At 41.8% G+C, this 20,817-nt stretch overlaps 1 protein-coding gene across 3 annotated transcripts in view; it reads left to right on the top strand.

The window, feature by feature from the left end:
- The first annotated feature begins 3,456 nt into the window (after positions 1-3,456).
- LOC126203022 (tubulin gamma-1 chain) overlaps positions 3,457-20,817 on the top strand; it is a 68,357-nt gene continuing 50,996 nt past the window's right edge. For 2 of the 3 annotated variants that reach the window (XM_049937260.1, XM_049937259.1), the window contains exons 1-2: positions 3,457-3,614; positions 3,887-3,999. In XM_049937260.1, coding sequence (XP_049793217.1) covers positions 3,566-3,614; positions 3,887-3,999 — 162 coding nt within the window. In that variant the 5' untranslated portion in view covers positions 3,457-3,565. Of the gene's footprint in view, positions 3,615-3,886; positions 4,000-14,877; positions 15,104-20,817 lie in introns of those variants that run through there. The other variant, XM_049937261.1, reaches the window with a different exon arrangement.

The raw sequence follows: 20,817 nt of genomic DNA, 5'->3' as shown, positions 1-20,817 counted from the left end.
TTCAGACCGAATAGCGTAGGTCTGGCCTTGTTCCTAAACTGAGCATACATTAAACTTCCTCCTGCTTCATGATAGGATATGTTCTATATAGCCCCTTGTTCCCATTCTGTTCTGAGACTCACGTCATGAGTGAGCATCTGGTTATTGTCCAGTGGCGTGGATATTAGGTTACGCTCTTTCATATTAAATCTGTTGAGAATCTGTTCAACATAGTGTGTCTGGTCTATCGATAGATAACCTTCATTGCGCTTCCTAGTAATTCGGATACCGACACAATTTGTCGCTTCACCAAGACCTTTCAGCTTAAATTTTTCTCTTAAACTGTTTTTCAATCCTTCTTTCTGTTGTAGCATATAATCTACATAAACAGCAACTATTAAAATGTCTGAACCCTGATTTTTTGCAATAGACACAAGGGTCATTGCTGATCTCTTGAAGTTTAGATTTGACAGTATGCTGTCTAATGTCAAGTTCCAGCAGCAAACACCTTCCTTTAATTCATATACTGCCTTTTTTTAATCTTTTAAAACCAGGATCTACTTCTTTAATTTTCATGTAAAGCTCTTCATGTCAGTTACATTGTAACAAAGCCGTGACAACATGTAGATGATCAACGTGAACATCATGTTTAGCAGCAATAGCAAATAAATAGCTTAATGAGTTACTCATATAACTAACTTGTGCATGTACTTCATTATAATGCAGGCCTTGCTTTTCAGCACAAGCTTTTATTCTTGGCCATGCTTTACAGTCTACAATGTGGCCCTTATTAGCTTTCTTTCTTTTAAACCTCTATTTCACATTTATTGATTTCTTATCTGAAGGTGAAACAGCAGACTGCGATGTGTGGTTCTCTCTGTGCGATTGTAACTCTTCTTGTATTGCCTTCAGCCAGTTTTCAGCATTGCCTGACATCATTGCATCTTCCAGTGACAAAGGATTGGGATTGGATGACTGTTTGGACTGATAAGATAGAAAGTCATGTAGTCTCTTTGGCTTCGGAAATCTGGATGACTTTCGTATTGACTCAGGTTGCTGCAGTTGCTCTTCATTATTATTTGCATTATCTGGGTTTGGTTCCTACTACTACTTCATGTGATAGTCTCACATTTGGGTTCAGATGCTTCGACTTCAGTCATTATTTCACTTTGATTCTTTTCCATCAATGGGAGGAACAATCGATCTGGTTGCTGCAACTCAGTTTCTTCTTTATAGTGTTTAGAAGTACTTTCACCAAACATAAAGTCGCTCGTTTCTGTAATTCTCTGGCAGTTAGGTTCAAAAAGCCTGTAAGCTTTTGATTCTTCACGTTATCCTACCAAAATACATTGAATCTTTTTCTGTTCCATTTTCATCTCTTGGCTTTCGAAATGTGAACATAGGCCTTGCTTCCAAATATTCCGAGATATCGAAGATCTGGCTGCTTGTTTGTCCAAGCTTCTTCTTCAGTCTTCCTTCTTAGTGTCTTAGGCGGAGCTCTGTAAATTAAATAAACAGCAGTGGAGACTGCTTCTGCCCAGAATTTATTTGGCAAATTTGCTTCGAAGAAAAGGCGTCTTGCTTTTTCTACTATTGTATGAATATAATGCTCAGCCACTGCGTTTTGTTCTTGTGAACATGGCGCTGTGGTCTGATGTCAGATCCCTACTGGACTGAAAAAATTTATCAGTTTATCATTCACATATTTTGTGCCATAGAGAGCAGATCCTTGTTCCAGTGTGCCTTTCAACTAGATTAAGTCGCCAATCAGCTGTGGTACATGATTTTTATTTCTGAAAGTATTATAAGGAGGTTGTTTGTGTTGTTGCCCCAGATGATAATTGTTGCCCCAGATGATAATTAGACGAAATATTTGTCAGAATCTGTAGGCTGTGGGTCTTTGAGGTATGGCAATACGTGAAAACCGAGAAGTAAGTTTTAACAGTTTTATAAACAAACGCTGATTATAAAACTAGCACACTACATGCACCAATCATCACTGTGTCTTACATTCTAATTACGGTCGTATCGAAAGGCTCCATGGTGAACTAAGAAAAAGACATCTTTGCTATGGACGGCGGACAGTGGCTTACTCCTGCGTCGCACTACGGCCGCACACATGTGTAAAGAAAATTGTCAGCATTCCAGACAGGTCGGCTGGCGAGCGCGTGTTACGTACTGTACGGCTGCGTGCAGCCCTTAGACCCTTACAGTATATACAAATAGTATCTTGGGATAGTCATCAATGAACGTAAGGAAGTATTTGACTACTCCAAATGACAAATTTTGCATCAGCCCACACGATCTGAGTGAACTAGCTCTAGAATTTGGTTGGTTCTTGAGCGAAATCGTGAAAAAGGGAGTCTTGTTTGTCTGCCCTCTAAGCAGATAGCTGCTAATTTCCCTTATCCAGTGATCTGGTATTTTTTTTTATATTACGCTGAATTGTATAGACTGGGCGTATAACCTGTTGGCACAGTAGTTTCTGACGGTATTTTATTGATACTGTAAGATTTATGTATTATGCAGTCCACAGAATAAATAATAACGGTGTCCATAGCAACACCAAAGAAACCTATATACTCAGTCAAAGTTTAGATTCTAAATTCTCTCAGAATTAAATGCATAGTCATTTCATCCACCATTCAATTTATCACGTCTCCGGAATAAAAATAACTAGTAAGCCATATCATTCACTTACCTGCGGTTGGTCCAGTTTGACCCATCTGTGTTTTGATTTCACGCTACGTTACATGGGGCAAACCTTTTCACACGCATATTGCCCACCCCAGAAAATAAATAGTTTTAGAGGTTTGTGCATTCTAAAACTGCAAAATATACACACCACTTCAGTAACTGATGAATCTATCACCATAAATGCTACGGTGTTGTTGTTACAGCATCTAATCTAGTGTCACTGACTTTGATACTTAAGTCTGAATCAGAGAAGCCGAAGGCTGAATGACGATTCGCACTTATTTCTGCTGACTTACTCCTTTTTTTCAGTTTTGGTTAAAAGATTACCAGTATCCTTATAATTTTGTAATGCTGCAGCTGTTTCTTCTTTTTAATGAAGCATTGGTATACCTTCCAAATTTGCTATGTTATGCGCCTTCCATGGAAATATTGGTTGTGCAGCCGTTTTTATGTGGTGTTTCTTTGTGCAACATTTATGAATTTCAGAATGCAAAGTATGAAATATTGTGGAGTCTTCTGAGCTCGCCGGCGTTTTGTTCGCGAAATCGCACCAGTCTCCAAATTACAATACACCCGATGTGTTTATGTGTCGACTATTGTAATGAAACGTAATATGTGTCCTTTAATGTTTCTCGTCAACTATTCAAGTCGGGAAGTATACTGAAACTCATGCATTGCACGAAATGGCTGGAATACTAAATAAAAACCAAATGCCTAACTTTTCGTTTTGCGATTTCGTTTTGGCAGAACCGTGATACCGAGGGAATGCATCCAATATACATTTCTGCGTGTGGTAACACTGCTGTCATCAAACTGGAGGGAAATGGGCGGATAGTATTGAAGTAATAGTTTATATTGTAAGCGTGGAAAAAGAATTAATTGTGCCAAAATGCCTTCTGAAATGATCACATTGCAATTGGGACAATGTGGAAATCAAAGTAAGTAATAAGCGTGTTTCTTCTATTGTGTGCTGTGCTAAAGTGTCAGTGAAGTTACTACCTTTTTTTTTTTTTTTTTTTAAATAAAAGGACGCTACTACTTGTCAGTAAATCATTAAAATTGATTCTGGCGGAGGTTGCATGTATTTATGTTAAAGGTATACGAGTGTGTGTTAAGGATACGTAAAGTAATTGTACGTTTAAATTATTTCTGCAGTTTTATGTAAACTATTGTGGAGTCTGAAATTTAGTGTTGTATGCGTGTGTTCTAGTTGGTTTTGAATTCTGGAAACGCCTTTGTGCTGAACATGGTATTAGCCCCGAAGGAATTCTAGAACCCTTTGCTACTGAAGGAAACGATAGGAAAGATGTTTTCTTCTACCAGGTAAGCACTTGAAGGCTCAGCTCACGCACTCTCTCTACATCTTGTAACAGAACTACTTGTAGCCGCGCGGGATTAGCCGAGCGGTCTTGGGCACTGCAGTCAGGGACTGTGCGGCTAGTCCTGGCGTAGGTTCGAGTCCTCCATCGGGCATGGGTGTGTGTGTTTGCCCTTAGGATAATTTAGGTTAAGTAGTGTGTAAGCTTAGGGACTGATGACCTTAGCGATTAAGTCCCATAAGATTTCACACACATTTGATTCACATTTATAAAATAAACACATTGTATTGTGTTTAATTCAATATTAAACTACTGTGCTATGTGCTTTATCAATGTGTTGACTTAGTAAGTAGCCGTCACTGTTTTTTTAGACAGTTAAGATCAGGCAATGAATGTACTTTCTGTGGTGTATAATTTTCCTCTGTGTAAGAGGTATGCCATTTGTTGCTAGTTGAGGTCAGGTAGTAGTGCTGAATGAAGGCAAGAGATCAAATTGTGAGTCAGTTACTTTTTGGTGGTGTTCTGTGAGAACAGTTTTGTCTGTACTTCTGAAATAATCATCTGTATTAGTAAATGAAATCTTTTGCTTATAGTTTGGCACGTTAGGTGCAAATTTCTTTAGTACTGCTGCAAGTTTAATCATTGCCAACGTGACACCTGTGTCGTCATCCATGTCCAACTGTAGAAAAGTATTTTCATGCATTTCACACACCCGTCTACAGCCTTGATGAATACCTGGGAAATACGGAAGCGTCCGATCCCCCCCGTCTGCTTTGACCCATGACGTCACAAATATGGCGGAAACAAAAACAAACACACACACTTTCCACAAGAAGCCTAATGACACTAACGGGACAAGTGCGGGAAATGGGGTGTTTTGGGTGGGGGGCAAACTAAATGTAAACAAATTTAGACGCCTTGCGTAGCTACAACGTGTAAGTGAAGACAGCCGTGCATGAATACCCACCCACCTCCCCAGGGGTCGTAACCCCTGCAACCCATAGAAGATAAAGATGCTTCAGTAGCTGATTAGTGTTTTTTGTCTTTTTTAAAAAAAAAATCCTCACGGAATAGAACGAACAGATCAGAAAGATAAATGTAATAAACTAAAACAGAAATTGGAGGAAACAGATAATTAAAATAAGTAATAAGTGTTTTTAAATTTTAAAAAAAATCTCACGAGATAGAACGAACAGATCAGAAAAGTAAATAAAATAAGATAAAACAGAACTGGAGACAGCCACACTCAAACCAAACTCTGCGCCGTCATGACAACACCCTTACGTCATGGGTCAAAGCAGACTCGTGGGATCGGGCGCATCTGTCGATCCAATACCTGGCATGCAGTTCAGATGATTGTTTATATTCATTTATATTGTCATTTTTATTTTATGTTTCGAGGCTTTTTATTTTTGATGTGTTAGTCATATTGGATCTTGTTTCTGTTGGGCAATTGCAACAGTTTAAATTCCCTCCCATGAATTTATTGGCATTAATACGTGACACTAGCAGTAAAGCCTGCCGTAATCGGCACTTCACAAGACTGATATGTAATTGAAGAAGAATAATTGTATTTGAACATCGATAATGTCTTGCGTTGGAGTAGATGAAGTGTAGCTGATTATATGTTCGAAATTAGTCTATAGGCCTAATATATTATTTTATATATTTATTTTTTCAACCTGTTCAATAAGGCCTCTAGTTAATTGAACAGGTGACTTTATCTTATACTTTGAAGGGAATGTCCTCTCAGAAAAAGTTAGTCATGGCATAGAGGTGTGATGTGAATGCGTACGTCCTATCACCCGTGAAGTGCTTCCAATGTTAATGCTTTGGTTATATGTCATCCTGCTGCGCAGTGGACCCAGAATGTGGCAACTCTGGACGATCACTCTGTGAATATAGTCTTTGTGAACAACCGCCTTGTGTGTCAGTTGCATTGAAATCCACCCTCCACCTTCGCCAGTTTGCCCATTCTTCAAGAAGGAAAAGAAAATACTGAAATTAAATCTATTCCCCAGCTGCCATTTTCTGAGGAAAAAAAAAAATTATGACACTGCCCCCCTCGTGGTGGTTTCTGTGCCATTGTCCTCACTCCGTGCACCTAGTTTGAGCAGCAGCTTCATCTTCCAGCGTCTAACATGACACCTCTCCCTCCTACCCCCACCCCCCTCCCTCTCTCTGGACCCCTCTCCGTAGTGACTTACAGATCAGAGGCCTGATGCCAATAGCTGAAAGGACTGTGGCTGGCCTGTGGGTCCCAGGGCTGCCTACCTCATTGTAGGTAGGCCCTTACAGGAATCCCAGCCACCAGAGGCTGTGAAGGACAAGGTGGAGAATCCAGACAAGGCTACTCTGTTGACCCCGAAGGTGCCAGTTCCTCCCACACTGTCAGATTCTGACTCAATGCTCATTGATGTGTTTCCTTCCCCATTGGAGATGCGAAGTGATCCAGGTGTGTGGCCGGTCCTCCTGGCCCCTTCATGCATAACCTGCAGTCCTGCAACGTGACCATTCGATGGAGATGTCCATAACCTGATCATTCAGTGGAAATATAATGGATATATTATCACCTGCTGGAACTAAAATACCTTATTTCTTCCTCTTCTGGAACTAACATTGCTCTATAAGAAATGCACTCCACTAATGACTACTTCCCGGCACTGAGAGGTCATCTAGAGGGGTCTGTACATTGGTTCACACAGATCGTATCAGTGAGTAGACTCCCTTTCCTACCTTACTGGAAGCTACAGTGGTCTGGGTTCAAACAGCAGCAGTTGCCATTGGCAAAATTTATTTACCTACAGACAGGCCACTTGACAGTGAGGTGACCACGTTACTCCAACAGCCCCTCCCCATTTTTGTCATACATGGGGATTTCACTGCACAGCGCCCGAAGTGGAAAGGGAGGGGGGGAGGGAACACCACTTCATCTGGTAGGGACCTTGCACTTGACCAGCTTCTTACTGACCCTGATCTGTGTACCCTCAGTAATGGTACTCCTACTCTCTTCAATGCCACCCACAGAACATTTTCAGCTGTCAACTTAATGAGCTCTTCCCTCAATACTGTGGCTTCACTACATAGGTCACTTTGTGCCAATCTTTGTGTCAGTGACTACTTGCCAGTGTTCCTGTTGATTCCTTGCCACTGCCACAAGGGTAGACTACCAAAGGCAACTGGCAGCTGTATGCTTCTGCTTTTACCTTCACCCTCTGTTAGTCATATTACATAGACAAGGCTATGCAAGAAGTCTCCAACGTGAGCACCCACTGGAACATGTATTCCTCTTTTTACAGGTTCTCCCATCGCCAGCCTGTGCCATGGTGGACCAGAGACAGTGCAGTAGCTGTTCAGGATAACAGAAGAACTTTGAAACGTTTCAGGCAACATCCTTCGCAGACCAAAGTTCTCTTTTGAGCGACTTTGTGCTAAGGTTCACTGTCTAATTAAACATAGTAAGAAGGAATGTTAGGAGTGCTACATCTTCTCCCAGGAAATGTATGCCTCTTCATCCCAGGTGTGGGCCAAGCTTCATAGTCTTCCGGACTGCCAAAGGTCCATAGCTGTACTTCCTTCATGATGGCCTCTGTACTGATGTTTCAGCTCTTGCTGAGCACATTGCAATTTACTTTATAGCGTCCTCTTCTTACATGACTGCTCCCGGATGCTAAAGTGACGTTGATGGCATCCCTCTCACCTTCGTTGTTGTTGTTGCCTTCTGTCCTGAGACTGGTTTGATGCAGCTCTCCATGCTACTCTATCCTGTGCAAGCTTCTTCATCTCCCAGTCCCTACTGCAACCTACATCCTTCGGAATCTGTTTAGTGTATTCATTTCTTGGTCTCCCTCTATGATTTTTACCCTCCATGTCCAAGTCCTTTGCTGTCTCTGACAGAATTACAGTGTCATTGGCGAACCTCAAAGTTTTTATTTCTTCTCTGTGGATTTTAATACCTACTCCGAATTTTTCTTTTGTTTCCTTCACTGCTTGCTCAATATACAGATTGAATAACATGGTGGTTAGGCTACAACCCTGTCTCACTCCCTTCCCAACCACTGCTTCCCTTTCATGCCCCTCGACTCTTATAGCTGCCATCTGGTTTCTGTACAAATTGTAAATAGCCTTTCACTCCCTGTATTTTACCCCTGCCACCTTCAGAATTTGAAAGAGAGTATTCCAGTCAACATTGTCAAAAGCTTTCTCCAAGTCTACAAATGCTAGAAATGTAGGTTTGCCTTTCTTTAATTAAGATAAGTTGTAGGGTCAGTATTGCCTCACGTTTTCCAATATTTCTACGGAATCCAAACTGATCTTTCCCGATCTCAGCTTCTACTAGTTTTGACATTCGTCTATAAAGAATTCGCGTTAGTATTTTGCAGCTGTGGCTTATTAAAACTGATTGTTCGGTAATTTTCACTTCTGTCAACACCTTCTTGTTTTGGCATTGGAATTATTAAATTCTTCTTGAAGTCTGAGAGTATTTCGCCTGTCTCATACACCTTGCTCACCAGATGGTAGAGTTTGGTCAGGACTGGCTCTCCTAAGGCTGTCAGTAGTTCTAATGGAATGCTGCCTACTCCCAGGGCCTTGTTTCGACACGGGTCTTTCAGTGCTTTGTTAAACCCTTCACGCAGTATCGTATCTCCCATTTCATCTTCATCTACATCCTCTTCCATTTCCATAATATTGTCCTCAAGTACATTGCCCTTGTATAGACCCTCTATATATTCCTTCCACCTTTCTGCTTTCCCTTCTTTGCTTAGAACTGGGTTTCCAACTAAGCCCTTGATATTCATACAAGTGGTTCTCTTTTCTCCAAAGGTCTCTTTAATTTTCCTGTAGGCAGTATCTATCTTATCCCTAGTGAGATAAGCCTCTACATCCTTACATTTGTCCTCTAGCCATCCCTGCTTAGCCATTTTGCACTTCCTGTCAATCTCATTTTTGAGACGTTTGTATTCCTTTTTGCCTGCTTCATTTGCTGCATTTTTATATTACCTCCTTTCATCAATTAAATTCAATATTTCTTCTGTTACCCAAGGATTTCTACTAGCCCTCATCTGTTTACCTACTAGATCCTCTGCTGCCTTCACTACTTCATCTCTCAAAGCTACCCATTCTTCTTCTACTGTATTTCTTTCCCCCATTCCTGTCAATTGTTCCCTTATGCTCTCCCTGAAACTCTGTACAACCCCTGTTTTAGTCAGTTTATCAAGGTCCCATCTCCTTAAAAATTCCCACCTTTATGCAGTTTCTTCAGTTTTAATCTACAGTTAATAACCAATAGATTGTGGTCAGAGTCCACATCTGCCCCTGGAAATGCCTTACAATTTAAAACCTGGTTCCTAAATCTCTGTCTTACCATTATATAATCTATCTGATACCTTTTAGTATCTCCAGGGTTCTTCCATGTATACAACCTTCTATCATGATTCTTGAACCAAGTGTTAGCTATGATTAAGTTGTGCTCTGTGCAAAATTCTATCAGGCAACTTCCTCTTTCATTTCTTATCCCCAATCCATATTCACCTACTAGGTTTCCTTCTCTCTCTTTTACTACTATCGAATTCCAGTCACCTATGACTATTAAATTTTCGACTCCCTTCACTATCTAAATAATTTCTTTTATCTCATCATACATTTCTTCAATTTCTTTGTCACTGCAGAGCTAGTTGGCATATAAACTTGTACTACTGTAGTAGGCGAGGGCTTCATGTCTATCTTGGCCACAATAATGCGTTCACTATGCTGTTTGTAGTAGCTTACCCGCACTCCTATTTTTTTATTCAATATTAAACCGACTCCTGCATTACCCCTGTTTGATTTTGTATTTATAACCCTGTATTCTCCTGACTAAAAGTCTTGTTCCTCCTGCCAGTGAACTTCACTAATTCCTCCTATATCTAACTTTAACCTGTCCGTTCCCCTTTTTAAATTTTCTAACCTACCTGCTCGATTAAGGGATCGACATTCCATGCTCCGATCCGTAGAACACGTTTTTTTTTCTCCTGATAACGACATCCCGAGTAGTCCCCGCCTAGAGATCTGAATGGGGGACTATTTTACCTCCGGAATATTTTACCCAAGAGGACGCCATCATTATTTAACCATACAGTAAAGCTGCATGCCCTCGGGAAAAATTACGGCTGTAGTTTCCCCTTGCTTTCAGCCGTTCGCAGTACCAGCACAGCAAGGCCGTTTCGGTTAGTGTTACAAGGCCAGGTCAGTCAATCATCCAGACTGTTGCCCCTGCAACTACTGAAAAGGCTGCTGCCCCTCTTCAGGAACCACATGTTTGTCTGGCCTCTCAACAGATACCCCTCCGTTGTGGTTTCACCCACAGTACTGCTATCTGTATCGCTGAGGCACGCTAACCTCCCCACCAACGGCAAGGTCCATGGTTCTTGGGGGGCTCTCACTTTCATCCCTTGGCATATTGAATTATATAACAAACCTTTCACTGACTTGAAACTGCTTCAAGCTCTTGCATCCTCCGCCCGCAGCTCGTGGTCGTGCGGTAGCGTTCTCTCTTCCCACGCCCGGGTTCCCGGGTTCGATTCCCGGCGGGGTCAGGGATTTTCTCTGCCTCGTGATGACTGGGTGTTGTGTGATGTCCTTAGGTTAGGTTAGGTTTAAGTAGTTCTAAGTTCTAGGGGACTGTTGACCATAGATGTTAAGTCCCATAGTGCTCAGAGCCATTTCTTGCATCCTCCCCCAATACAGCCCTTGGGCCTGATTCCATTCACAGCAAGATGATGCTACATTTTAATGTTGCTCAAAGACAGCTTCTCAGAAGCTTTAACTGTATTTGGCTCAGCCTTGTCTCCCCTTAGCAGTGGCAAGACAGCATCATAATTCTGAACCTTGAGCCGGGCAAAAACCGAAGTCCATCGACAGTTATCAGCCAATTAGCCTTGCCAGCATGCTCTGCGTAGTGCTTGAAAGGATGGTTGCCTACCGCTTATGCTGGGTTCCTGAATCTCGGTTATTTTTACCTCCTATCAGTGTATTTTCCAGAAGGGACTGTCCCCAACCAACCATGTGTTTAGATTGGAAACAGCAATCCAACAGGCTTTTTCTCAATGCCAACACCTTATTGGTCTGTTTTGGCATAATGAATATGACACCGCCTGGGACTGTCACGTTTTACTTATCCACCATGACTGGTACTGTCGAGTTTCTGTACCAATTTTTGTTCATCAGTTTTTATCCCACTGCTTGTTCCGGGTTCGAGTTGGTACTTCACTCAGCTCTCCATAACACATAGAAAAGGGTGCCGTGCAGAGCTCTGTGCTAAGAGTCGCACTCTTCATCATTGCCATCAATGGGCTAGGGGACTCCCTTGGGACACTGGCCATCCCTGGACTATATGTCGGTGACTTCCACATTTGACGCATTTCCACTCCGTAACCTTGACCGAATGCCAGCTCTAAAGTGCCATGTGACAGGCCTCTGCTTTGGACACGTTCCCATCTTCTGCAACACGGACCATCCCAACCGCAGCTGTATTTGAGTACCCAGAGTTTGTACGTTTTTGCATAGTCCTGCATTTTGGGACTCCTCTTTGACAAAAAGCAGACTTGGTGGCTCCATATTTGACATTTATGACTAACTTAATGTGAAAGCTTAATGCTCCCTGCTTCCTTGTCCACACTTCTTTGGGTGCAAATCGGAGTACTCTTTCTATCTACTGGGCTCTTGTCCAATCTCACTTCCACTACCATTGTCAGGTTTATGACTGGGCAGTGCTTTCAGCTTTGAAATTGTCAGACTCAGTTCATAATTGTGGAGTTTGACTGACCATTGGTACCTTCTGGACTAGTCAGGAAGACAGCCCTCTTGCCGAAGTGGGGATCATCCTCTTCAGTTCAGAGGGTACCAACTAAAGCTCACCTATGCAGTCGCCATTTGACAGTTACCTGATCATCTGACACACTCCCTGTTTTCTTGCGTACACCCTGGAATTGCTACCTGGCTATGAATTAGGTCTGATATATCTCTGGGCCTAAAGTCACAGTTGCCCCCATGATCCATTGTCATCTGTACCTTTAAGTTTTTTAGGACTGTCAGTGTGCTACCGCCTTTTACACTGGTTTTGCTTTTAAAACTTTCACAGATGAGAAACACCATTCATTGCAGGGAACCTGTAGTATTTTATGGAGGAGTCGATCGTCATTAATAGAACCCTCTGTTTTATTAAGTGTGCCGCCCTTGACTGCACATCAGTTTGTAATGAGTCGGTGAACTGTCTTCAGACCATTCATCCATGTTACTCCTGTCACCCTGTACTACCTACTATTCATGGTCTTCTCTCTGGGCCTAATCATACTGTATGTTCAGTTGTATTTCTCTGGTTCCCAATTCATGTGAGTATCCCAGGGAATAGATGGCAGGCCATTTGGCTAGCGAAACGATTACTCACCCCATATTAGCTTTCCTCCTTTGCAGGTGCAACTAAGGTGTCTGTTCACTTGCAGATGGAACAACATGGTGGGCTACAGCCCCATCTAATAACCTCCACAGTATCAAGGAGACTACTGCTGTCACTTCTCCCAGAAAGAATCCACTGTTGTATACTGCGTTTGCGTTGGTCATATCAGACTGACCTATGGTTGAAATTTATGGTACTGAGCCACTCGCACATTGTGTTTGTGGAGCCTTACTGACAGTTACTCTTATCCTGACGGAATGCCTGCTCCTTCTGGCTTTCCATGCTAAGTGTGGTCATCAAATTCTTTGCCTCTCATGTTGCCAGATGACTCGCGGACAATTTTACCGTTCTCTCAGTGAAAGTGACCTTTATTCTCAAACATAACGTTTTAACCTACCTTTGGGGCAGGATAATTGGGATAGGAGCCTTTCCTGCTGCGTGATGGGTTGGGGGACTCTCAACACTGCCTCTTTTGCCTGTTGCCTGTGTCATCCCTCTTTTCCTCTGGTGCTATGCTCACCTTTGATACTGTGCCTGTAATTGGTCTGGTCAGTAGAGCTTTAGGGGTCCTGCCCCCTTCGCATGCGGAATCCTGTCGGATGCCCATGTGCTCCCTTAACTATTTCTCTCATCTTGTTGTATTATTGACAGCCCAACTGATGTCAGTTACGTTTTCAGCCTTTTCCCTTTGAGTGTTCTGGGTCTTCTGATTAGAAGTCATCCTTTGTTTTGCAGCTGTCTTTGCCCTCAGGCATGTTGGCAGGTGTTAGGTGCGAGAGGGGTCTTTCTTGACACAGCTGAGCCCTGGGATACCACATGTCTGCTCTAACCTATGTACCTATATAATCCATGTTCTTATACATACATTGTTTTTCATCTCTTGCATCAGTATTTCCGTCACTGCCCCATTTTTATCACACTCACATACTTTCCTCATCTGAGCACATTCCTGGTGGACATTGCTATCTCCAGATGAATGAAACCTTGCCAGAGGGACTAATGACCTCACTGTTTCATCTCGTACCCCACATGACCATCCAACCATCGAACTTTGCAGAGGATTTATAACATGTGATTATTGATTACCAATTCAAGCTCTGATCAATATGCATACCCAGCAATTTTGAACTATGAGTTCTACAAATATACTGCAGCTTCCCAAGGTAAACTGCACAACTGCTGTGCCAAATATGGGCTTGGCGCATAGGCAGACACTTGTTGCAGCTGATGCAGTGGCATGAAACAGCAGAAAGTGCAAGTTAATGCACAAATTGGTTATTCATTCACTATAAAAAGACATATCATAGTGGTTTCTGTGGCGCCTCTTTCGTAATTTAATATGACTGGATATTAACATTTTTAATAATGATTAATTTTAGGTAAATAATTTTGGTGACCAAAGTATTTCAGTATTGTCAAAGGCAGCATGTAATTCGGAGCTAGTACTTGTGCAACTTGTCCATTTTATCTCAACTAGTAGATCAACATAGTGATGGCAAGTTGGGGACTAGTGTGTTAACACAAGGGGAAATTTTGAAAAAATTGTCAGTTTTTTAAATAGTGTAGCTCAAAGAATAAGAGTCGTAAGCTCATGTATTGCTCACCATCTTTTAGCAGAGCCTTTCAGAACAGTTTGATGTATGAACCACAGATTTTGGTCTCTCACTTTTTTCTGAATTGTATTTTGTATTGCAAGTGAAATAAAGCACAATACCTATTTCAGTTAAACATAATGCTTGTTTCTATACTTACCCTGAGTTACACTACTGCATCCTAGGTCCGTATTCCTTGTTTCTGATGTTTTCCTCATTTTTCCTTTTTCTAGTATTACTTCTTTTTCTTGCCCCTTTGGTGGATTCTGGCAGTTTCCGGTGATTAATTGTGGCAGTGTGATACTGGTGTGCAAGACTCACACTCCCCCTTGGCTGTTGAACTTACTTGGAGTTACTTCGCCGATCTTCTTTCAGGATAGTCGGCTGCGATATTCTACCAAGCTTCTTTTCTGAAGAATAGATGCTACTCTGGAGGAATATACTTTTAAGTAACTCAGTACATTCGAGAGTACTTTGAATTCAATCTCGCTATATTTCATAACATGCAACAGTTTTCATACACTAAACATTTCCCATAAGCTCGACACCTTCCGGTCCGACAGAAGCTATTAGTCATCTACAAGACAACTGTCCCGACTTTACGGCAGTAAATGAGAGAGTGAATGAATAAGTCTCTTCTTTTCTTTCAACAACCTTCAAATGTTCGCACCAATAATGTTTTATATCTCACAGAGTATGATGCATTCACTCCATGGGCGGGATGTGTAACTTCTTAGGCAGGCTCGGTGACTACCTGTTTGTGCCATCGTTCGTCCGATCCATGTCCGTCCCATACACACACAATTGTGGACACCTATTTTCAAGCATTTAGTGCTACCAGAACAAGTTTAGGTATCCAGTCCTATATGCAGTAGTTAATTTTCTTTGTTCAGAAAACTACAGAGGTTTAAGACAAAAATTAAAAACTCAATTTTTTGACACTCATGTACTAGCCCCTTAAGATTGTTCATTTTGTAGAGGCTGGGAATAGATGAACTATCCAGTTAGTGGTGGAACTGGGTTGCCAGTGGTCAGGAAGCCAGTAACTCACTAACCTGGACAGGGGTGCAGTGGAGTGGCAGGTAGGTTTCTCTTTGTTGTCTGATGATTTGTCATGAAAGCAGCATTGTTAAACATCCATTTTATTGCTTAGCAAACTCCAACAGTTGTGATGGTGGTCGGAAGATCCAACGTCTGCAAAGCATGAGCTGTACTCAGCTAGCGAAGAGGTGCTTAGGTAGGCAAGTGGTCTGTTGCCACCAAAAGTGTCCAGTGCTGTGTGGCCAGGGAACCATTCAAGTCAGTGAGTCGCTAAGACTGCTGACTCGAAGATCGTACAGTGGCCAATGCCTGCATGCATACAGACTAGGCGCGGCCACACAGGTCAGGGTAGGGCATGCCGAAGCGCACGGAATCGCACAAAGGACACTGTGTGGATAGGACGGTTCACAGCAGCAGTGTCCACTCATGCAAACGGAAGCAGAAAACAGATTGCCGCACAGGCAAAGGTGTCTGATCAGTTGTATAGCCTGGGCTCGAACTGTAACCCACTAGGGTAGGAGACTGGTAGTGACTAGAAGTGAGCCCGCTCATGCTGACTCGAAGACTGGTGTAGATCTCTACTCAAAGCTGGCAGCTATCAGACTGCATACATCTGTCTACAAATAAGTAGTGTTTATATTGGCTTGGCTCATCCCTGTTTTGCCAAGGCATCAATTGCCGTCATGTAAGCCACAACAGAGCCACAGTTTCTTTGTGTAGCAACCACGTCACGAGAGCCACAGTGGCTGTGCCTTTCTGCTGTGTTGCTGGTATTAAGACTCTGATCTTCCTACTGGGCCGGGATATGTGCTAACTGCCCCAACATTGCAGAGACGTTACTTCCTAGATCAGTAAGTAGCCCCTGATGTAACCACCTGCAGCTGGCCCCAGTGCGATCCCCCTCCATAGTCCTCATGCTTTAAATGTGGGCAGCATTTTTATTATACTTATCCACACCAAATAGAATAGCTATGGCAAAACAGTTTATTTGAAGCTATTGGTAACATAAAAGGAAACAGTATGATTTAACTGCTGGAAAATAATTTGATCTAACTGCAGTGTCATTATTATTCAGGAAAAAGTAATATCTTGATGTTGTGGTTTTCTAATAGTAATTTGTGCCATATTATGCTGCTGTTCGTTTGTGGAATCAAGAGGTCATTACAGTTCTATAATATTAATCTTTTTATTGTTATGTATTAAAAGTATGGCATGAAATTCTTTTAGACATGTATCCTTCTTGGTATTACAGTTCGAAAATGATGTTGCGGCATCCTTCCAACTTCTGTAAAACACTTGTTAGGCATCAGTGCTTGAAGCACTGATGATGATGATATTTTCTTCAGCCATTCGTCATTATGTTGTGAATGGCAACATAATGTGGTTCGAGGGCTCTAACTTTTTTTGTTAGAACTTACATTATTGGTTTATGATGTGTGGTTTTATGGTGATATTCTCATAACAAACAGTAACTTTGCTTTCATAGTGAATAACTGTCTTGTTTTTCTGTGAATAATTGATAATGCAAACGGCATTAAATTTCTATGGTAATGTTTAACTCTGGAAACTGAAAATGAATGTCATTTCTGTATTCTCTGATGTAATGTGAAGTTGGTAACAACCTCTCAGTATCTTGCAATCTATACTATTTCTTTTTTACTTAAAATTTAATGGTTTGTATATGAGCTCAATAGAATATACTCATATGGTAGCTTACTATTAATTTAGTATTATATTTTGGTTTCACTCCTCAGGGAGCACAGCACCATTTAATTTTATTTTGCTCCTTCTCTAGCTACGAGATAAATAACAGCTTTGAATAGTGGTAGGTATAACAGATGTAAGATTTAAAGAAGAATAAGTAAAGACAGTTGTGTTACTGCACTTGTTTGGTAAACATTTTTATTAAATACTGCCATTGTATGTATAATGTAATTATGAAGTCCATGCTCAAACAATCCAGGATTGAATGTAACTACAGTGTGGCTTCAGTTAAGTGAGACTGCAGTCGTGCGTGTGTGTGTGGGGGGGGGGGGGGGGGGGGAGGGGGGGTTGTTCTATTTTCGACGAAGGCCTTGCTGGCTAATAGCCTATTTGTGACAGTCTTTTTGTTGTGCCTATCTGCAACTCAGCATCTCCACTGTATGGTGAGTAGCAACTTTCCTTTCATGGTATTGTTATAAAGTCCATGAAACATTTAAAAGAAGCAGTGTAGACAGATGGCCAGAAAAGCACAATAAATGTTACAGTATGTGACAGACAAACTCTGAAAGTGTTTATGAATGTTCTGTGCATTGACACTTCGTCAAAACTGCTGTGATTCGGTGTTGCACATCTTTGAGGTTCTGGGGTAGAGGTGGAACACACACACTATCCTTGATGTAACCCCCCCCCCCCCCCCCAAGAAAGGCATCAAGTCTGGTGATTGTGGTGGCAACTCGAGTAACTCCAAGTCAGTGGTCGCAACACTACCTGTCTACAGCATTCAGGTTATCTCGTACACAATTGTGGAGATGTGGAGGAGCATGCTGAAAGTTAAAATCCCCCCCCCCCCCCCAGTTTCATGTTGTGACTGAGCCACAATTGCAGCATGTTGAGATAGGGGACACTATTTACTGTTCTCACTGACGAATGGGGGTCCATTGACTGTCTTGTTGGACACAATGCAGGGCATGTTAACTTCCTTGGAATCCCAGATGTGTTACACAGTTGCATGTGGATTTTCTGTGCTCTGTCTGTCTGTCTGTCTGTGTGTGTGTGTGTGTGTGTGTGTGTGTTGTCAGCTGACACTTCACAAAACATGGAAAAAAATGCCTTTGTGGATTAATTTGCTTGCAAAGTTGTCGTTTTAAATATAGTTATACATATCAGTGCAGATGGTATGATTTGCTGCCATGGCTTGTGGCTCGCAGGAGCTGTGATTTGTGTGGCTTCAGTCTTAATTGCTAACGAAGGATTTTCCAAATTGTTGACTAAGGGATGTTCAGTTCTCCACTAGATCAGTAGGTACATTTGGCAAAACAAAACTGCCTACATGTCTTAATACCCTCAATTATCTTTGGCTGTGTACAGCTTGCACCATTGGGAACGCAACACACACTGGCAGTGGTGGCAGCCAGCACCACGTGTAACTTTTAGCAGTGTATTTGTTCCCTTCTTATTGGTAATGATTACCTGTAGATCTTTTAGAGTTTCTGTGATAGCATATGAACACTGCATATATACACATTATAAAGTCTATAACGCTTGATTTTGTCTGTTTAAAATTCTCTTCTATATGTTAGAGGAGTAATAAGTGTGTAGTCGAGGTATGTCGAACATGGCAGCATACTGCGACACAGATGGGTAGATGACAAACGGCCATTTGCAGTCAGGGTGCCTCAGCATATGCAGGCTATGAGAGAGAATGGGTAGCTTTGAGGGTTGAAATAGTGAAGGCAGCAGGTAAAAAGACGAGGGCTAGTAGAACGCCTTGGGTAACAGAAGAAACATTGAATTTAATTGATGAAAGGAGAAAATATAAAAATGCAGTAAATGAAGCAGGCAAAAAGGAATACAAACGTCTCAAAAATGAGATTGACAGGAAGTGCAAAATGGCTAAGCAGGGATGGCTAGAGGACAAATGTAAGGATGTAGAGGCTTATCTCACTAGAGGTAAGATAGATACTGTCTACAGGAAAATTAAAGAGACCTTTGGAGAAAAGAGAACCACTTGTATGAATATCAAGAGCTCAGATGGAAACCCCGTTCTAAGCAAAGAAGGGAAAGCAGAGAGGTGGAAGGAGTATATAGAGGGTCTATACAAGGGTGATGTTCTTGAGGACAATATTATAGAAATGGAAGAGGATGTACATGAAGATGAAATGGGAGACATGATTCTACATAAAGAGTTTGACAGAGCACTGAAAGACCTGAGTCGAAACAAGGCCCTGGGAGTAGACAACATTCCATTAGAACTACTGACAGCCTTGGGAGAGCCAGTCCTGACCAAACTCTACCATCTGGTGAGCAAGATGTATGAGACAGGCGAAATACCCACAGACTTCAAGAAGAATATAATAATTCCAATCCCAAAGAAAGCAGGTGTTGACAGATGTGAAAATTACCGAACAATCAGTTTTAATAAGCCACAGCTGCAAAATACTAACGCGAATTCTTTATAGACGAATGTCAAAACTAGTAGAAGCTGACCTCGGGAAAGATCAGTTTGGATTCCCTAGAAATATTGGAAAACGTGAGGCAATACTGACCCTATGACTTACCTTAGAAGCTACATTAAGGAAAGGCAAACCTACGTTTCTAGCATTTGTAGACTTAGAGAAAGTGTTTGACAATGTTGACTGAAATAGCCTTTCAAATTCTGAAGGTGGCAGGGGTAAAATACAGGGAGCGAAAGGCTATTTACTATTTGTACAGAAACCAGATAGCAGTTATAAGAGTCGAGGGGCATGAAAGGGAAGCAGTGGTTGGGAAGGGAGTGAGACAGGATTGTAGCCTCTCCCCGATGTTATTCAATCTTTATATTGAGCAAGCAGTGACAGAAACAAAAGGAAAAATTCAGAGTAGGTATTAAAATCCATGGAGAAGTAATAAAAACTTTGAGGTTTGCCGATGACATTGTAATTCTGTCAGAGACAGCAAAGGACTTAGAAGAGCAGTTGAACGGAATGGATAGTGTCTTGAAAGGAGGATATAAGATGAACATCAACAAAAGCAGAACGAGCATAATGGAATGTAGTCGAATTAAGTTGAGTGACGCTGAGGGAATTAGATTAGGAAATGAGACACTTAAAGTAGTAAAGGAGTTTTGCTATTTGGGGAGCAAAATAACTGATGATGGTCGAAGTAGAGAGGATATAAAATGTAGACTGGCAATGGCAAGGAAATCGTTTCTGAAGAAGAAAAATTTGTTAACATCGAGTATAGATTTAAGTGTCAGGAAGTCATTTCTGAAAGTATGGAAGTGAAACATGGGCGATAAATAGTTTAGACAAGAAGAGAATAGAAGCTTTCGAAATGTGGTGCTACAGAAGAATGCTGAAGATTAGATGGGTAGATCACATAACTAATGAAGAGGTATTGAATAGGATTGGGGAGAAGAGGAGTTTGTGGCACAACTTGACTAGAAGGAGGGATCAGTTGGTAGGACATGTTCTGAGGCATCAAGGGATCGGACATGTTCTGAGGCATCAAGGGATCACAAATTTAGCGTTGGAGGGCAGCGTGGAGGGTAAAAATTGTAGAGGGAGACCAAGAGACGAATACACTAAGCAGATTCAAAAGGATGTAGGTTGCAGTAGGTACTGGGAGATGAAGAAGCTTGCACAGGAGAGAGTAGCATGGAGAGCTGCATCAAACCAGTCTCAGGACTGAAGACCACAACAACAACAACAACAACGAGAGATAGTGTTTTGGCATTCATCCAGTATGATGGTTTCAGCATGTGTGAAGTAGCAGCCAAGTGCAGCCTTCAACCTTGCTATGCGCGGAAGGGGATAAAATGTTGGTACGAGATGGGCATTTTGCCAGCTTTGAGGGTTGGTCTCAGGAACAGTGTTGACACCTGAGCAAGACAATGTGTTAGTTGACACATGTATGGAACACCCATTTTTAAGCACCATTTCAACTCATTCTGAGACAAACTTTCCTATACACTCACAAACCATTCGCAACAGCTTACAGGCAGTTGGGCTTATAGCCCATGTGGCTGCTAATAAAGAGGTCATCTCTAATGATCACATAGACTTGCTTTCAC

This window comes from Schistocerca nitens, chromosome 9, assembly GCF_023898315.1.
Source record: "Schistocerca nitens isolate TAMUIC-IGC-003100 chromosome 9, iqSchNite1.1, whole genome shotgun sequence".
Lineage (NCBI taxonomy): Eukaryota > Metazoa > Arthropoda > Insecta > Orthoptera > Acrididae > Schistocerca > Schistocerca nitens.
Note: the sequence above shows the minus strand (reverse complement) of the source record. Positions and strands in the feature narration are given on the sequence as shown.